The sequence below is a fragment of the Mesoplodon densirostris genome, chromosome 1 (assembly GCF_025265405.1).
Source record: "Mesoplodon densirostris isolate mMesDen1 chromosome 1, mMesDen1 primary haplotype, whole genome shotgun sequence".
NCBI lineage: Eukaryota > Metazoa > Chordata > Mammalia > Artiodactyla > Ziphiidae > Mesoplodon > Mesoplodon densirostris.
In genome coordinates, this window is record NC_082661.1 from 177,643,082 (window position 1) to 177,657,450 (window position 14,369).

The following is a 14,369-nucleotide window of genomic DNA, read 5'->3' on the forward strand; positions in this document are numbered from 1 at the left end:
ATATGCCAGAGCAGGTTGATTCTGCTCCTGGAGCCGTAAAATTCAAGCTCAAGCACCTCCCTTGGGTATCTGGACAAGGAGAGGGTGGGGAAATTAGGGATCCCTTGTAGTGGAGGCTTTGATTTAGAAAGCGTTAGACCAGGGCAGCATCCTCAGAAGTGGCTAAGCCTTCATTTGGTCCCTATATAGCCAAAGGGTTCCAGTGCCAGGGTCACCTTTCTCTGTTCTCCCCACTCCCTCCACCCCCAATTCCTGTGCCTTGGAATACATGCTTCAACCGGGAGCTAGAGTTGGGATTCCTTAGCTGAAGTCCACATACTTCAAAGAGAATGATTATAAAATCACTCAGGAAATCCCAGACTTCCTTGAAATTATTTACAAAACTCTGGGCATGCATTCTTTCTGGGAAGGGATCCATAGCTTTCACTAGTGACCCAGAAAATGCCTTGAACCATTAGCCCCCAGCAATGTATGTGATCTGAGATGTATAAAGGTGCCACTTATTAAGGAAGAACAATCACTCGGGAGTTTTCAGGCCTATGTCTCCCTCTACTCCATCCCATGCTCCTGGTGAGCTGGGGATGCTGACAGGGGCTGGGTTGGGAGCCACCAGAGCAGCTGACATGAAAGAAGGGCAGGAGCTGGGAAATTAGAAGCACAGGAAGGAGGTTTTCTCTGGCTGTATCCCTGGCCTGGGGCACAGGCTCAGACAGCCAGGCCCTGTGAAGAAGGCCACAGTGACCTGGCCATCTTTCTCCTTCCTTTTGTGCTGCTAACGGTAGCCACCTCTAGGGCTCGGGGTCTTTGGCGAGGTCCGGGCTGCCTTCAGGGATGGCCACAGCCCTGTAGAACAGGACGCTGCCTCTTGTGAAATGTGTGTGTGCCAGGCCCTGGGCTGTGCTGGCTGGAGGAGCAGGCTTCAACCAGCTTTTGGACAAGTCCTTTATCCCTCCCAGCCCTGCCTAGCCCTTAGCCAAAGGTTAGCCAGGAGCTGCCAGGTTCTGGGATGCCAAATCCGGACTTCCCAAGCTTGTGACCTCTCCTCTCTCTGCAACTCCCCTTGACTCCCATCCTCCTGGGACTGGGAATCTGGTGGGGATGCCACCAAAACTGTCCCACGAGCCCCTCCCCCACTGGGAGCCACTCAATGGGGGAGCCCGAGGCATCCCAAGGATGACAGGCCCCGCGAGAGAAGGAGGCATGAGCCGGGGCGGGTCACTCTGGGGAATGGACTCCCCGGCTTCCTCCTGCCAGCCTCACCAGTGTCTCGGTCTGTGGCTCGGACGACGATGACCGACGTGCCGATGCCCGTCGTCTCGCGAAGCCCCAGGCGGCTGTACTGCTGCTGCGTGAACACTGGGGCCTCGTCGTTGACATCCTCCACGTACACTATCACCTGCAGGAGCCGGGTCAGGGTTGGGTGGGGGGGGCTGGGCAAGCCCAGGGCTGCGCCCACCCGAGCCTGTGTGTCTGGTCACTGCTCTCCTGGGCCAGCTGTGAGCTCCCTACGGAGGGCCTAGGGCTGTCTGGTTGGTCACCGTGTTCCCCCACCCTGCACAGTACCTGGAGCATGGCAGGTGCTTAAATATCATGTTAGAGAACAAACTTTGTCTTGCTCTTGGCTCCTGTGGGAACCTGTGGCTAATTAGTGAAACTTGGGCCGTCCAATTTCTCAGCTATGAAACGGTAACATCAATTTAACAGTTCACGCCCTGTGCCACTCCTAGGATGGTTATGAAGACAAAATGAGCCAGGGCCTTGCAAAAGTGCCTGAAAAGTTTAAAGGGACCCCATTCAACTATCAAGATACATCTGGGAGAACAGGAATGAAAACGTTCAGTATGGTGGTAGCAGAGGATGTTGGTGCTCAGACTACTCTAGATTCTCCTGTGCTTTCTCTGGTGCTCTCACTGCCAGCGGCCAGAACTGTGGTTCTTTGTTGGGGACTAACCCCAGCCCCCGCTGCTGCCGGAGCCAGAGACACCCAGAGAGCCGGAGGTGCCTGGGAATTACGTCCCACACTGGCTAAGGCAGCCCTTAGCCACTGACTGACGGGGCAGCTGAGATGACTCTCTCCAGAGCTCCCTGTGGGACTGAGTCACAGTTTCCTGTGTTCCACTTTGCTGGCTGCCTTTTCTTCCTGGTCCCAAGCCCCTTCCAGCTTTTCCTGGGAACACTTCCTATACTTCCCACTCATCACTTTCACACCAATCCTTGTCTCAGGATTTGCTTCTGCAGACCCTGCCCAAGACAGTGGCTATGTCTGAATTGTGGAATTATGCATAATTTTCATCACTGCTTATTTACATTTTCTAATTTCCCTTTAATGAACCTATGTCTTACATAACAACAACAAAAAAACAGTTCAAAAGATGTTTATGGAGAGAGTTGTTATAGCTAGAGATCAGCACCCCACCCTTCTTTTTGTGCACCTCCATCCCCCCCGCCACACACAGGAGCACGGGAGGGTCTGGTCCAGGTATGGGCAGGACCAGGGCTATGTCTAGCAGGATCAGTGTGGTGGGGAGGGGAGTTATAGGCAGAGACCAGAGAGTGGTGGCACTCAAGGAGGCCCAGGGCTCCTGCCTCTTTTCCCAGATGAGGGAACAGAGGCCCAAAGATGGGGAGGGACTTGCCCAAGGCCTCACGGTCACCGAGAGCTGGAAGGAGAGTGGGGCTTCTCCTGGTTCCAGGTCTAGCAACCTCACCACTCTTTGCTATATCCTGGGGATGAGCTGGCCCCAAAACAGGAGGGATACACTACTTCCAGTCTAAAAGAGCCAGGGCCAGCAGGAACTGGTCAGCAGAGCGGGTGGGGAGCCAATGAGGTAGGGGCAATGACATGTGGCATGGATTTCACATGTGTGGTCACCAGCACCAATGGCGGCGCAAGGCCCCATCTGAGAGCACACATATTTGGTTTCTGATCTGATCACTGCCTCTCAGATCAGCCCCAGCTTCTCTTCCAGGGTTAGCTGGGAATTAGCTGGACAGAAGGGAAGGGGCTTCTGTTGGTATACGTGGAAATGGTGCCCTGACCAGTGGAGAACTGTGAGGTGAGTGGGGTGGCAGAGCCAGTGGGGAGAAGTTTATGGGGGTTAAGGTTTCTCTATTTCCCTGCTCTTGGGGCCCATGTAGCCCTGCTATGTCATCAAATTTTCATGTCCAGACACCCAGAACCCACTATGCAAACTAGCGTGCCTACTTCAGAGCACAGCTGCTCACAAGCCAGAACCTTCTAAGTCTGGCTTCACCAAGAACTTGGCTGGGGAGATCCTGGGTGGGGTGGGTGGGTGTGGGGGGGATTTACATGGATGAATTTCAGGAACTCTCCTGCTGTAAACAGAAGCTGCCCATCCATCTTTTCAAACTGTGAACCTTCCCCTTCCCAAGTCTGCTTGTCCAAATGGCCTTGACTCCAAGGGTCGTGGGGAAAACACAGGGCTAGTCTGACAGTGCAATAAACAGAGGGAGGTGGCATGGAGCCTGGGTGTGGTCCTCCATGAGACTGGCTGCATGCCACTGTCCTCTAACCGGTTTCAGCCTTGTTTTTAGCAGCAGAGACAGGAGGTAAAATGGTATGTGGTTTGCAAACCTGAGAGACACAGATGTACAGGAAACAGCCAGGTCTGCCAAGTTCTTGCTGAGCAGGAAGGCTCAGCGACTGAGCTACCGGGTTCCCTGGGTTCCCAGCCCCACTCTCTGTCCAATGCTGTGCCATCCAAAGGGGACGAGGCAGGAGATGTGTGTGCGTGTGCACATGCGCAGTGCGCACGTGAGGCCCTAGTCTCTACGAGGACCGTTTCACTTCACACTCCCTGGCCCCTCATCTGTGCTGTCCTGGTCTCTGAAGCAGGAACAGGAGAATATGGATTGTCCCTACAAGCCAGGTCTGCTGCTGTTGGGAAAATGAGTCCAGGGAGTTCCTATACTGTCTTCAGGAAGGTCCCCAGCTTTCCCAAGGCTCAGGGGTGTGGGAGCTGGGTACTGTAAGGGCCATCAAGTTCTGGCCCTAGGGCCAGCAACCAAATTCCCACCTTAAAAATGACTCTTTGGGGATAAGGCAGCAGTGGTCTCTGTGTTCTGGAACCTTCCGTGAGGCAGCACAGTACCGTGGTTAAGAGAACAGCCCTGAGCTGACTGCCTGGGTGTGAAGCCTGGCTCTGTCTACCCTTACTGCCATGGGACCCTAAACACATTGGCCAAGCCCTCCTTGCCTCAGTCTCCTCATCTATAAAATGGGTATAATAACAGTGCCTACCTCATGGGGTTTTTATGAGGCTTAAATGAGTTCAATAAGTAATTCACATGCTGATTTGATATCTCGCAGTCATGCAGGTGAGCGTGGCTGTGTGGGGCTGCCCTGGTGCACATTCGGGTAACTGCCTCACCCTAAGTCACCAGGGCCCTGGAATCAAGCAGTCCCAAGGTATAAATACCTGAGGGATCTGACCCCCTCAGCCATCTCCATCTGGGAAGATCTCACTTAGAGGGGCAGCCTAAAAGGACCCAAGTTTCCCTTCCCATCTCCTCCTGGGGCAGAGCTGCGGGGGCAACATCAGAAGATGGGCCAAGGCTGAGTCACTCGCTCCCCAGCACCTCCTTCGTGATGGTGACCCGAGGCAGGCTTCTGTTCACTGTTTCCAGCCAGAGGGAAACAGCGGGGCGGAGATGGGGTGATAAGAGGAGCTGATTCAGCCCCACTCAGTTCTGGGTAAAAGTCCCTGCTTGCTCCCCACCCCATCTTTTCCCATCTTCCTCCTACTCTTCACCTCTAGGGTCTGACTCACTTTCCATCTGGTTAAGGGGAAGGGGCTGTGAGCTGCTGAGTGTGCAGTGGGGGCAGGATGGGGGTGACTTGAAGGTTATCTCATTCATCTCAGTCATCCCCTTGTTACAGGGCAGGAGAGTACATCAACCAGCCCAGCCAGCGGAATATCTGGGTGCATATTTTTGACCATTCAGGAAGATTAAGGTCGATTTGATTTTAGCTCCATAGGGGAGAGGCCCGAGGTGAGTGAGGGTGGGCAGAAAAGAATATATCTGATGGGGCAGTTGGGAGTGCTGACTGGAATATCTGGGGGACACTTCCAATGGAAAGAATACCGAACTTGGACTCAACGACCTGGGCTCAAGTCCTGGTTCTATCACGAGTGACTTTTCTGTGCCTCAGGCTCCTCATTTGTAAAATGAAGCTGGCAACATCTACAGCTCCAAGATCACGTATGTGAGATTTCCTTGGCCCACCCTAAAGAGTCGTGTGGATGCAGAGGGTTAGTATAGTCAGGACACCTCATCCTTTAGGATAGACATCAGTATCACTGATCCCTTTCTACATCTGGAGAAACTGAGGCTTAGAGCAAAACGACACGTCCAAGATCCCAGGCTCCCCCACCGTACCTGAGCTCCAGGTGTCATTTGGCACCTAAGCTAGAGGTGGCCCTGCCCCCACCGGGTCCCAACTGGTGGCCAACTCTGGCCCACCTGAGGCCTTGGCCCAGCCCTGAGGTCAGCGCTGAACAGGAAGCAGGGCTTCACCGAGAGCTGTCCCAGTGCGCATCCCCCCCCACCCACACGCCCAGCCCGAGCGCCCCCGGCCTCACCCTGACGGAGCTCCGCATCGGGCCCAGGTCATTGTTGTAGGCCTCCACTATAAGAACGTGGGATGAGTTCCGCTCCCGGTCTAGGGGCCGGGGCCCTCGCATTAGGAGCCCATTGCTGACATGGATCCGGAAGTTGTTGCCATGGTTACCTGCGTGGAGGGATAGATGATAGGCATGGGCTCTGCCCTGGAGTACGATGCTTGTGGGATTGTGGTGGTGGTGGGAGGGAAGCTGGGGAGCCCAGACCCACAGAATGCAGACCCTGCCCCAAGGTCTTAGGAGCTTGGCTGAAGCCTGAAGTGGCAAAGAAGTCTCTGCCTGATGCTGCCCTGGCCTAGCAGGATTTGAGGGAGAGGGCAGAAGCTCACTCTGTGACCCCTATGGTAGGCGTGCAGGTCCCCTGAGACCCCCATACCCAGCGGTGTCAGTAGATTCAATATTTCAGAGGACTCTGGGGCATTACAAAGAAAGGAACTCAAATCAAATTCTCTGTTGGGGGTTTAGTGGGGACGCTCCCATTTCCTCATCTTGTGGATGGTGATATTCCTTTGGGATCCACCCACCTCCACTCTCAGTCCGTGTGCTTTGCATAGGGGTGATTTCACCCGATTCCAGAAGTGAGCAGATCAGCACATTTTAGTCTCTGGCCACAGTGATTGGTTCAGGCATGGTCCCGTGATTCCATTGGTCTAGTGAGACTCATTCTGGGGAGCTCACTGGGGGGCTGTCCTAGTGTCCAAGGCCATAGTGATTGGTTCAGGGATGGGCACATGATACATGTTGGGCCAATGAGGCTCAATCTCTTGGGAGCTCACTGCCAGGGGCTGCCTTATTCCCCAAGGCCCCCTCTGTCAGGGGGACATGGGACATGGGGAGCATAGCAATTGAATGCATCCTCACTTAAAATACAAACAACTTGGTGCAAATGACTAGAGAACATCCCTGGTTCCTCCCTCTGATCTGCCCGCCCTGTGTGTATAGCGCTTGAGGCCTCTCTGGCTGCACTTCCCAAACCCTTGGCAGCCTAGAGAAGCTCTGCTACCCCCAGGGCAGGAGGGCCTGCCCCCCTCCCCGCCATCCTAGGGCAGCCCACTCACCGTGAAGGATGCGGTACCACACGCGTCCAAACTCGCCCTCGTCCGCATCCGTGGCTTTTAGCTGAGGGAGAATGAGACACGCGGTTACGCCTTGAATTCCACCCACAGGCAGAGAAGGTGTTTCTGGAGTCCCTCCCCTTCCCTCACACCACTCCCAGCCCGTCCTGCCTAAGCCCATGGTTTCCCACGAGGCTGGGGTGTGGGAGAGGAGAGAGACACAACTTTCTCATCCCCCACTAGGAAACCTGTCTGTTGATGGCCCCATGCTGCCCTGTCCATGGCGAGGCACCTGCCAGCTCTGTTCCCTGACCCTCCTCCAGGTTCTCGGGGAGCACGGAGGAGAAGGTGGGTGACAGCGCTGCAGCTCTCTGGATCCAGGCTTGACTAGCTCAGCCCTCCACAGTTCCCTCCTTCAGCCTTTTGAGATTCCAGGAGCCTCACCTGGGGTAGGTGGATTGCATGACTGTTCCTTGCCCACACTTCCTTGGTCTGAAGCTATTCTAGTCACACTGGCTCCCAGCCAGGCACTGTATACTATAACAGCCACACACAGCCACACAGAGATCCCACCTCCCAAAGGTTCCATATCCATTCACACCAGGATCATTCCAGTGTATTCCAGCCCACCCAGCTTGCTTGGCTGTACCTCAGGCTTAGGGACTATCTCCAGGGGGACTTGGGGGATGCTGTTCTCACTCTGAGAATGCCCGATGCTAAGCCCTTTTGACAAGGAGTCTGGCCTTGAGGCTACTGGCAGTCACAGCTGGCCCTGAGGTGTGTCCTGTCAAACTGCGAGCTGAACACCTCCTTTACCCGCCACATATCGGAAAGGAGTAGCGAACTCCCCTGCAAAGTGATACAGAGAGAGGCCCGAGCCTGCCTGGCTGGGCAGGCTCCCATGGGGCCACAGTTCGTGTGGCTTGCTTTGTAATGCCTGGGACCCTCCCTCTTCTTCTGGATCTGCCCTCTTGTCTCCGCCAATCACTTCAACCCTGTGCTGTGCGTCTAAGGATTTTGAAAGGTGTGTTGATGGTGGGGAGGAGGGGAAGTCTGTTGGTGTGAAAGGAACAGAGAGGGTCTGGGTCAGGAAGACCCAAGCATGAATCCTGGCTTTGTCACTTACTGGCTATGTGGCCATGGATATGTAACCCCGCCGAGCCTCAGTAGGTACAATGATAACCAACCTTGCGGGGTTGATGGGAAGATTAGAAATAATCTCTGCAAAGCATCTGGTCTGATGCCTGGTGCAGAGATAGACGAAGGTTGGACATTATGAGATAGGCCACCTTTTCCTGGGAGGCCCTCTTGATTTATACTGGAGGTGGTATGGCTGGGTTGCCCCTTGCTGTGGAGTTCTTCTCTCCCATGAGAAGTCTTAAGAGCTAATAGGTGGAGGGATGTAGTGGGGCACTTCAACAGTCCGATCTGGAAGGGCTCAGGACAGGGGAGAGGGCCAAGCTGTCCAGTGGATGCCCTTGGGTGTCTTCCATCCGTGGTGGGACTTCCACTGGCAGCCTGCACCACCCTGGGAGTGTTGCCTCCTACCATCTAAGAAAAATGGAGGCCACAGATGGGGTGTGCAGTTAGCTTGGGAAGAGAAGGTGAAGGAAAATGAGGTTCATTGAAGGGCGAGGTGTAAGATGCAGGAATCCCAGTGGGAGCTCTGGGCACTGCGAACATCCTCAGGCTGATGCAGCTCATAGCGCCAGATGTCTGGGGCCCATGCCTGCCCACTCCTTTCAGGGAAAGCACCAAATCCTACCACTAACTTGCTGGGTGACCCTGGCCAGGCCACACCTCTTCAGATCTCAGTTTCATTATCTGAGAGACAGGGGGATGGACGAGAGGACCCCTCAGTCGTCTAATGGACTTTGACAATCCTATCCATTTGGGGCTATGCAGAGGATACTTCTTTTGTTGTCAAGGGCTAAGGGCAGGAGGGAAGAGCTAAATGCCAAAAACCGAGGCTCCAAAACAAGCAGGTGGGCCCCAGGCTCAGGTCTTGGGCAGAGCCACAACTCCCCCCATCCGTGTTATACTTCTGGGAGCTTGGGGATCCTTGATGGGAAAGCTGCTGAAGACTTAGGCTCCTAAGCAGGCAGCTGGTTGCCAGGGAAGTGCTGGCTTCCAGGAAGAAAGGAGGCGGGGGGAGGGGGAGGGGGAGGGGAGGGGGGAGGTGTGTGTGTGTGTGTGTGTGTGTGTGTGTGTGTGTGAGCGAGCCACCGCCTGGAGGGTCTCCACCCAAACTACAAGCAGCACAGCCCTGGCTGTCTCTCAATCCGCTGCTTTTTGCCCTGTTATCTCTCTGACCTTTGAAAATGCCTCTCTCCCTCACTTCTGCAGCCAGACACCCTCAAAGGGAGGGTGCTTTGCTGGGAAGCTGAGGGGAGGGGGGCCTGGGGATTGCCAGGGCCCATCTCTCTGCCTGTTCCCCTCCCACTGTGTGGCTTGTAGCCCCTCTCCCTGGTAACCTGAAGGCTGGCAGGCACTGAATAGCAACCCGCTGGCTGCCCCTGACCATACTATTCAAACGAAGGTGAGAGCTGTGGGTGCAGAGGCAGGGAAACCTTCCCCCTGCATCTCCCCAGTGCCTCCGCCCCTCCAGAGGGCTCCAAGGAGACAGGCTGGAGTGAGGCCCTGGGAAGGCTCGGGAGCTCCCAACTCCTCTGCAACGCTCCCAGCCCAGTTGCCATCCCTACCCTCCTGGCTGTCCCCTCCCCCAAGGCAGGGCCCAGGCTCTTCCAGACAAAGCCAGGTCTAACTGGAGAGTGAGGGGCGAAGGCCACTCTGCCTGGCTGGCTGAGGGGCACAGGGCAAGGCAGAGCCTGGGGCAGGTTGGGTCACAGTGGTGCCCGGTGCTCCTGGGGCCTCCCTTGGACAGCTGAGAAGACCTCTTCACCCGGCTGGGGACTGCTGAGGGCTGCCTCTGAGGTCAGTGCTGGGGGACTGCAGGAAAGTGGGGCTGCACCCTTCTTGGGGTACTCTAGGGAGAATGTGAGGGCGTGCTCAGACCTGGGGCCTCCCTCCACTTTCCACTGGAAAGTGGAAAGGCCCAGGTAGGAGCAGTGGTTAGTCTGAGGCTATACAGAAAGTCGTGCTGAGGTCAGTCCCCTCTGCTCACAGCGTGCCCTGCTCTATGGAGCTCTGAATGAAGAAAGAAGGTTCTAGACTAAGCTTGCAGAGATATGTCCAGAGCAAGGCCTGCCGGCATGCCTTGGACTCCAGCAGGCAGGGAGAAGCTTCAGCTGCTCTCAAGATCATTCCTAGCCTTGGTCTGATGGAGGTCTCCTTTCCCCAGAACCACGGGCCTCTGCTGGCTGCTCAGAGAGGGTATCAAGGGGGCTTGCAGCTGGCTTTGCTGTGCGTCCTAGGGGGATGGCTTGATGTTTTCAAGCACTTTGGAACCTCTTGCTTTGAAGGAAAATACTCAACTGCTAATTATAGCCTCAATTATCTTTTTGTAAAGCGCTGCCCCAAGGACTGAAGCCTGGACCTGCTTTCCTGGCCTGATAGGGTCTCCAGATCCATGGGAAGGCCTTGAAATAACATTAGGACCAGAAGGATTGAGACTTCTCCCACTTCCGACTGCCCTTTTCTTACTCCCAGCCCAGCACTGCCCTGGGTAGGATAGACGGACGGGCAGTTTTCTCCCCATGGGACATGGTGGTGGGCACACTCCATCCTTCCTCCCTGCTCAGATTCAAGGAAGGGCCAACCCACGTATGGCCTGGCCAGAGCACTCTCTAGGCCTGATGCCTGAGAGGCGGAGGCCCTGGGCAGCTAGATGGGCATCAGAGTTTCCATCTGGGAGCTGGGAGGGGTGATGTCCTATCTGGAAATGCTGGAAGGAGTGTGGTGGGAGCTGGGTGGGAGGGGGGTGGGGTGCACTGGATGCCCTCAGTCGCTGGGCACAGGGGAGGCTGCAGGAGGGAGGAGGCTGTGTACAGGCAGCCAGGAGTTAGGTCCTGAGGCTGCCGGTGAGTGCCTGGGGAGCGTGGGGCTGGGCCGCCCCTCTCCACGTCCCTCTGCCTGCTGACTTGGACTCTGCAGCCCACATGCAGAGCCTCGGCACGACCTAAAGCCCTTCCTCCTGCCTAGTGTTGGTGCTAGACCTTGACTGAGTTAGAATAAGCTGCAAGTTGGGAAAAGGAGGGAAATCTGTTACCCATCAGGCTCATGAAAGTCTCCAAGGTCAAAGAGAAAGAAATGATTATTTCTTATTAGACCCCCCCTTTGGATTTCCTGTACTGTGTTTGTAGAAATCAAAGATCACAAATGCTGGCCTGGAAGCTGGATGTAGCCTCCTTACATATTTTGCTTGGCCTGTTGCAGTATTTTAAATATTTGAAAATTCATTTCGATTTTTTAAAAAAATCAAGTTTGTTTGTCCTTTGCAGTGTCTTCCCCCCGCCCTCAACCAGATATGAATTAGTTGCCAATATTTAAACATCAGGAACGTTTGCCTAAAAAATCCAGATTTCTGGCTTCTCTTGGGAACCTGGAAGGGGACCACAGTGGCTTGCCTTCCGGCATTCCATCAGCCTGGCCGAGGCCCCTCTGCCTCTGCTCTCCAGGTAGGCCTGCCCACCTGTCCCGCTGGTCACACGTTATCTACCATCTGCACTCTGTAAGCATTTTAATTTGCAACCAAAAGCTCAGTTTGATTTTCCAGCGACAAGGACCACCTGCTGTCCTCCCTCTAGTGGGATGATCCTAAGTGATAACAGGTGACGATGTCAGGGTTTCGAGCCCCATCTTGTCACCTCAGTTGCTCTCTCTGGGTTCTTCCCCACCTGTTCTCAGAGCAGCTCAGGGAGTCCTGGGAGAGAATTGGGAGCCAACGGGGTGGCAAGGCCACTGGGCCAGGAGTCAGGAAATCTGGTTCTGGCCTTGCTTGCCCACTGGCTCACAGTGTGACCTTGGCAGTCCCTTATTTGGGCCTCAGTTTCCTCACTTGTCAAGGGAGCAGGTTGGTCTTCCTCAGGAAGCACCAATAGGAATTCCCCTGGGGCCAGGCAGGTGACATAGGTGTGCAGGGGGCCTGAGGGCAGGGAGTGAAGTGAGCTGGGGGCCAGCGCCCTGTCTAAAAGGGGCAGCTACAGCTCAGCCGTGGCCACTGGGTGCCAGGCAGCAACTGGTCCCATGTTGCCAGTGTTGAAATTCTGAAATTTCAAGAGACGCCAGATGTTCAGATATTTATGTGAAATATCTTGGTTTTCTTTTGTTTTTAAAAAATATTCACAATTAATTTAAATTTATAAAAACACTGCAAGAAGCCAACAAAACACACTGGTGCGTCCCCAGTTTGCAGTCTTGGCGTTAGACAACTGCTAGGGTCCTTGCCTGCCGCAACCTCCTATAATTGATGAATCGTTCCTGGTCACAGAGCAAGTTAGTGATGCAGTTGGTCTTAGATCCCAAGTTTTCAGTCTAAGACTCTATTGTAATTCATGAAAATTGACTTTAACATGCCGGAAGGCACTACCCTCCTGCCTCCTCCATGAGTTCAGGTCCAGCTCCATCACTTTCCCAGTGTGTGACCTTAGACCTGTAACCTCTCCCAGCCTCATTGTTCTAACTTGTAAAATGACCATAATGCTATCTGCAGCTAGTTTAGCAGTGTCCAGAGCCCATCAAAGTTCCCCTCCCACTCCAGTCCCGAGTCCAGCTGATTTGTTTCTGTCCCATTCTTGTTGCAGGAACCATGAGCACAGAGGGCCCCAGCCCCCTCACCTTCCTCACAGCTCCTGTCACTCCGGGGAGGCTCTCAGAGGCAGTTGACCCCATCCCCATGTTCATTGCCCTGGCCTGCATCTTCCTCCTGCTGGCCACCTGTCTGCTGTTCATGACCCTCTGTAAGCCCGCTGCGCTGGATCCGAGGCGCCGCTGGGCCTGCGAGTGCATGCCGCACCACCCGGGGAGCCCCAGTGAGCCCCAGCTCCGGCTCTGGAAGCTCCTGGGCTCGGTGCGCCGCTCCCTGCACAGCTTCCGCCGTGGCTGGTCTGCCCCAAGGCGCCCCCTGCCGGGCAGAGAGGACCACGACAACTGTGACCGCATAGAATCTACAAAGATGTGACAGGAGTGTCCCCCTACCCCAGGGTCCACCTGCAGGCCCTCCTGCCTCAGACGGAACCTGGCACCACAGGCTGCAAGAGGACAGTGGCCCAAACAACATGGGCCACGCGCTCACCCCCACTGGTTCCCTGTGTGTCCAGGCCCGTGGCCTTTCCCAGAGATGGCCCCTGCAAGAATACCTGCCTTCCTGCAGACACTCTAGCTGCTGCCTGCTGGAAGACTCCTGGACCAAGCTGAGCACCTGCAGCCATGTGGACCCTTGGCCCAAGGCTCTGAACAGTACAAACCTGGGGCCCCCAGGGCCCCTCTCCGACCACCAGGCACCAACCGTCTCCAGGAAGCAGCACCCCTGCTTCCCAACAGAAGACCTGCCCGCCCTCCAGGTGCCAAAACCCAGCTCAGATTCCAGTGCGAGTTGCTGAGTAGCCAAAGGTTCCCTCCAGCCAAGTGAAATACTCAGCCCCTGCTGGGGGCAAGGGAGTGTCCTGCCCTCTGTGCTAACTCAGTGCCCAAGGCAAAGGGGAACCCAGGGACTCTTCTCCTCGGACTTCCTGGGCCTGCCAGCATTTGCCTGTGATACACGGGAGCAGCCAGCACCCTTGGGTGGATCAGAGGCTGGGTACCTGCTGGGAGGAGGGGCAAGCAGGAGGATCTCAACACCACCCAGCCAATCACAATCTTGGCTGTCATCCTGGCCTGCCCCCCCCACCCCGCCCCGACCCCACGCGCCTCCGCTAAGATGGATGAGGAAGGCGCTGAGAATGAGTTAAGCTCCTTGCACAGGCCAGGACTGGTCCTGCGTCAGAGTGGGAGGAGGCAGTGCCAGCAGCTGGAGGTGCTGCTATCTGGGCTCTGAGGACACAACACAGCGGCTCCATGCCTCACCCAGGGAAGGAGGCGGCCTTCCTTCGAGTGGAAGGGTCCAGATCTCTCCAGGACAGCTGTGGGACCTCAGGCTTGGACCACATAACGTGTGCTATCTGTATTTCTGGCAGTTGCTTCATTGACTGGCTACTTGTCAAAGTAATCCCACACCAAGGTGGGCTTCTCAGAATCCCAAACCTTCAACCTCTCATCACAGTGCTGGGGTTAAGCACTTTGGTTGGGTCCCAAATTTGGAGGGTGGGCAGAGGGGTCTGAACTGCCCAGCTTCTGCCCCAGAGAGTCATCTGGCCAGGGCCACCTTGTACCCCACCACGGACTGCTCCACCCCACCCTGCTACAGCCCATAGCACAGCCAGTCAAGTCTCCTCACAGGGTGAGCTCCGATTTTGTCACTCCCCGGCTCCAAAACCTTCACTGGCTCCCTACTACCAGATCAAGCCAGAGCTCCTTCGTCTGGTGTTTGGTGCCCATTGGGAGCTGGCTGTGAATGATCCTTCTAGCCTCTTCTTGACCCAAGACTCCAGGTAAACTGAAATACCTGTCCTCCCCTGGCTACGGCTTACTTGGCACGCCCTCTGTGAAGCCCTCTTTGCTCTACACCTGAAACCACCTCCTACCTGAAACCAAGGGAGGGCAGGGATCACTTCCTCTTGGCAGTGTGGGTCATCCCTGTGTCTCCGCCTTCCTACAAGCCTGGGAGCTCCCGGAG

General features: G+C 55.5%; 2 protein-coding genes across 2 annotated transcripts in view; one reads left to right on the top strand and one right to left on the bottom strand.

Annotated features, from left to right (window-relative positions):
* CDH23 (cadherin related 23) overlaps nt 1–14,369 on the bottom strand; it is a 408,054-nt gene that overhangs the window by 81,412 nt on the left and 312,273 nt on the right. Inside the window, exons 28-30 of the mRNA XM_060092078.1 lie at nt 6,701–6,761; nt 5,604–5,752; nt 1,261–1,396 (exon numbers count right to left, since the gene is read on the bottom strand). Coding sequence (XP_059948061.1) covers nt 1,261–1,396; nt 5,604–5,752; nt 6,701–6,761 — 346 coding nt within the window. The remainder of the gene's footprint in view (nt 1–1,260; nt 1,397–5,603; nt 5,753–6,700; nt 6,762–14,369) is intronic.
* Nucleotides 12,405–12,776, top strand: C1H10orf105 (chromosome 1 C10orf105 homolog). The gene has a single exon (XM_060092067.1). It carries the CDS (start codon nt 12,405–12,407, stop codon nt 12,774–12,776), a length of 372 nt encoding a protein of 123 aa, XP_059948050.1.

Coding starts and splice junctions, on each gene's coding strand:
- C1H10orf105 (XM_060092067.1), top strand. CDS start 12,405: ATGAGCACAGAGGGCCCCAGCCCCCTCACCTTCCTCACAGCTCCTGTC.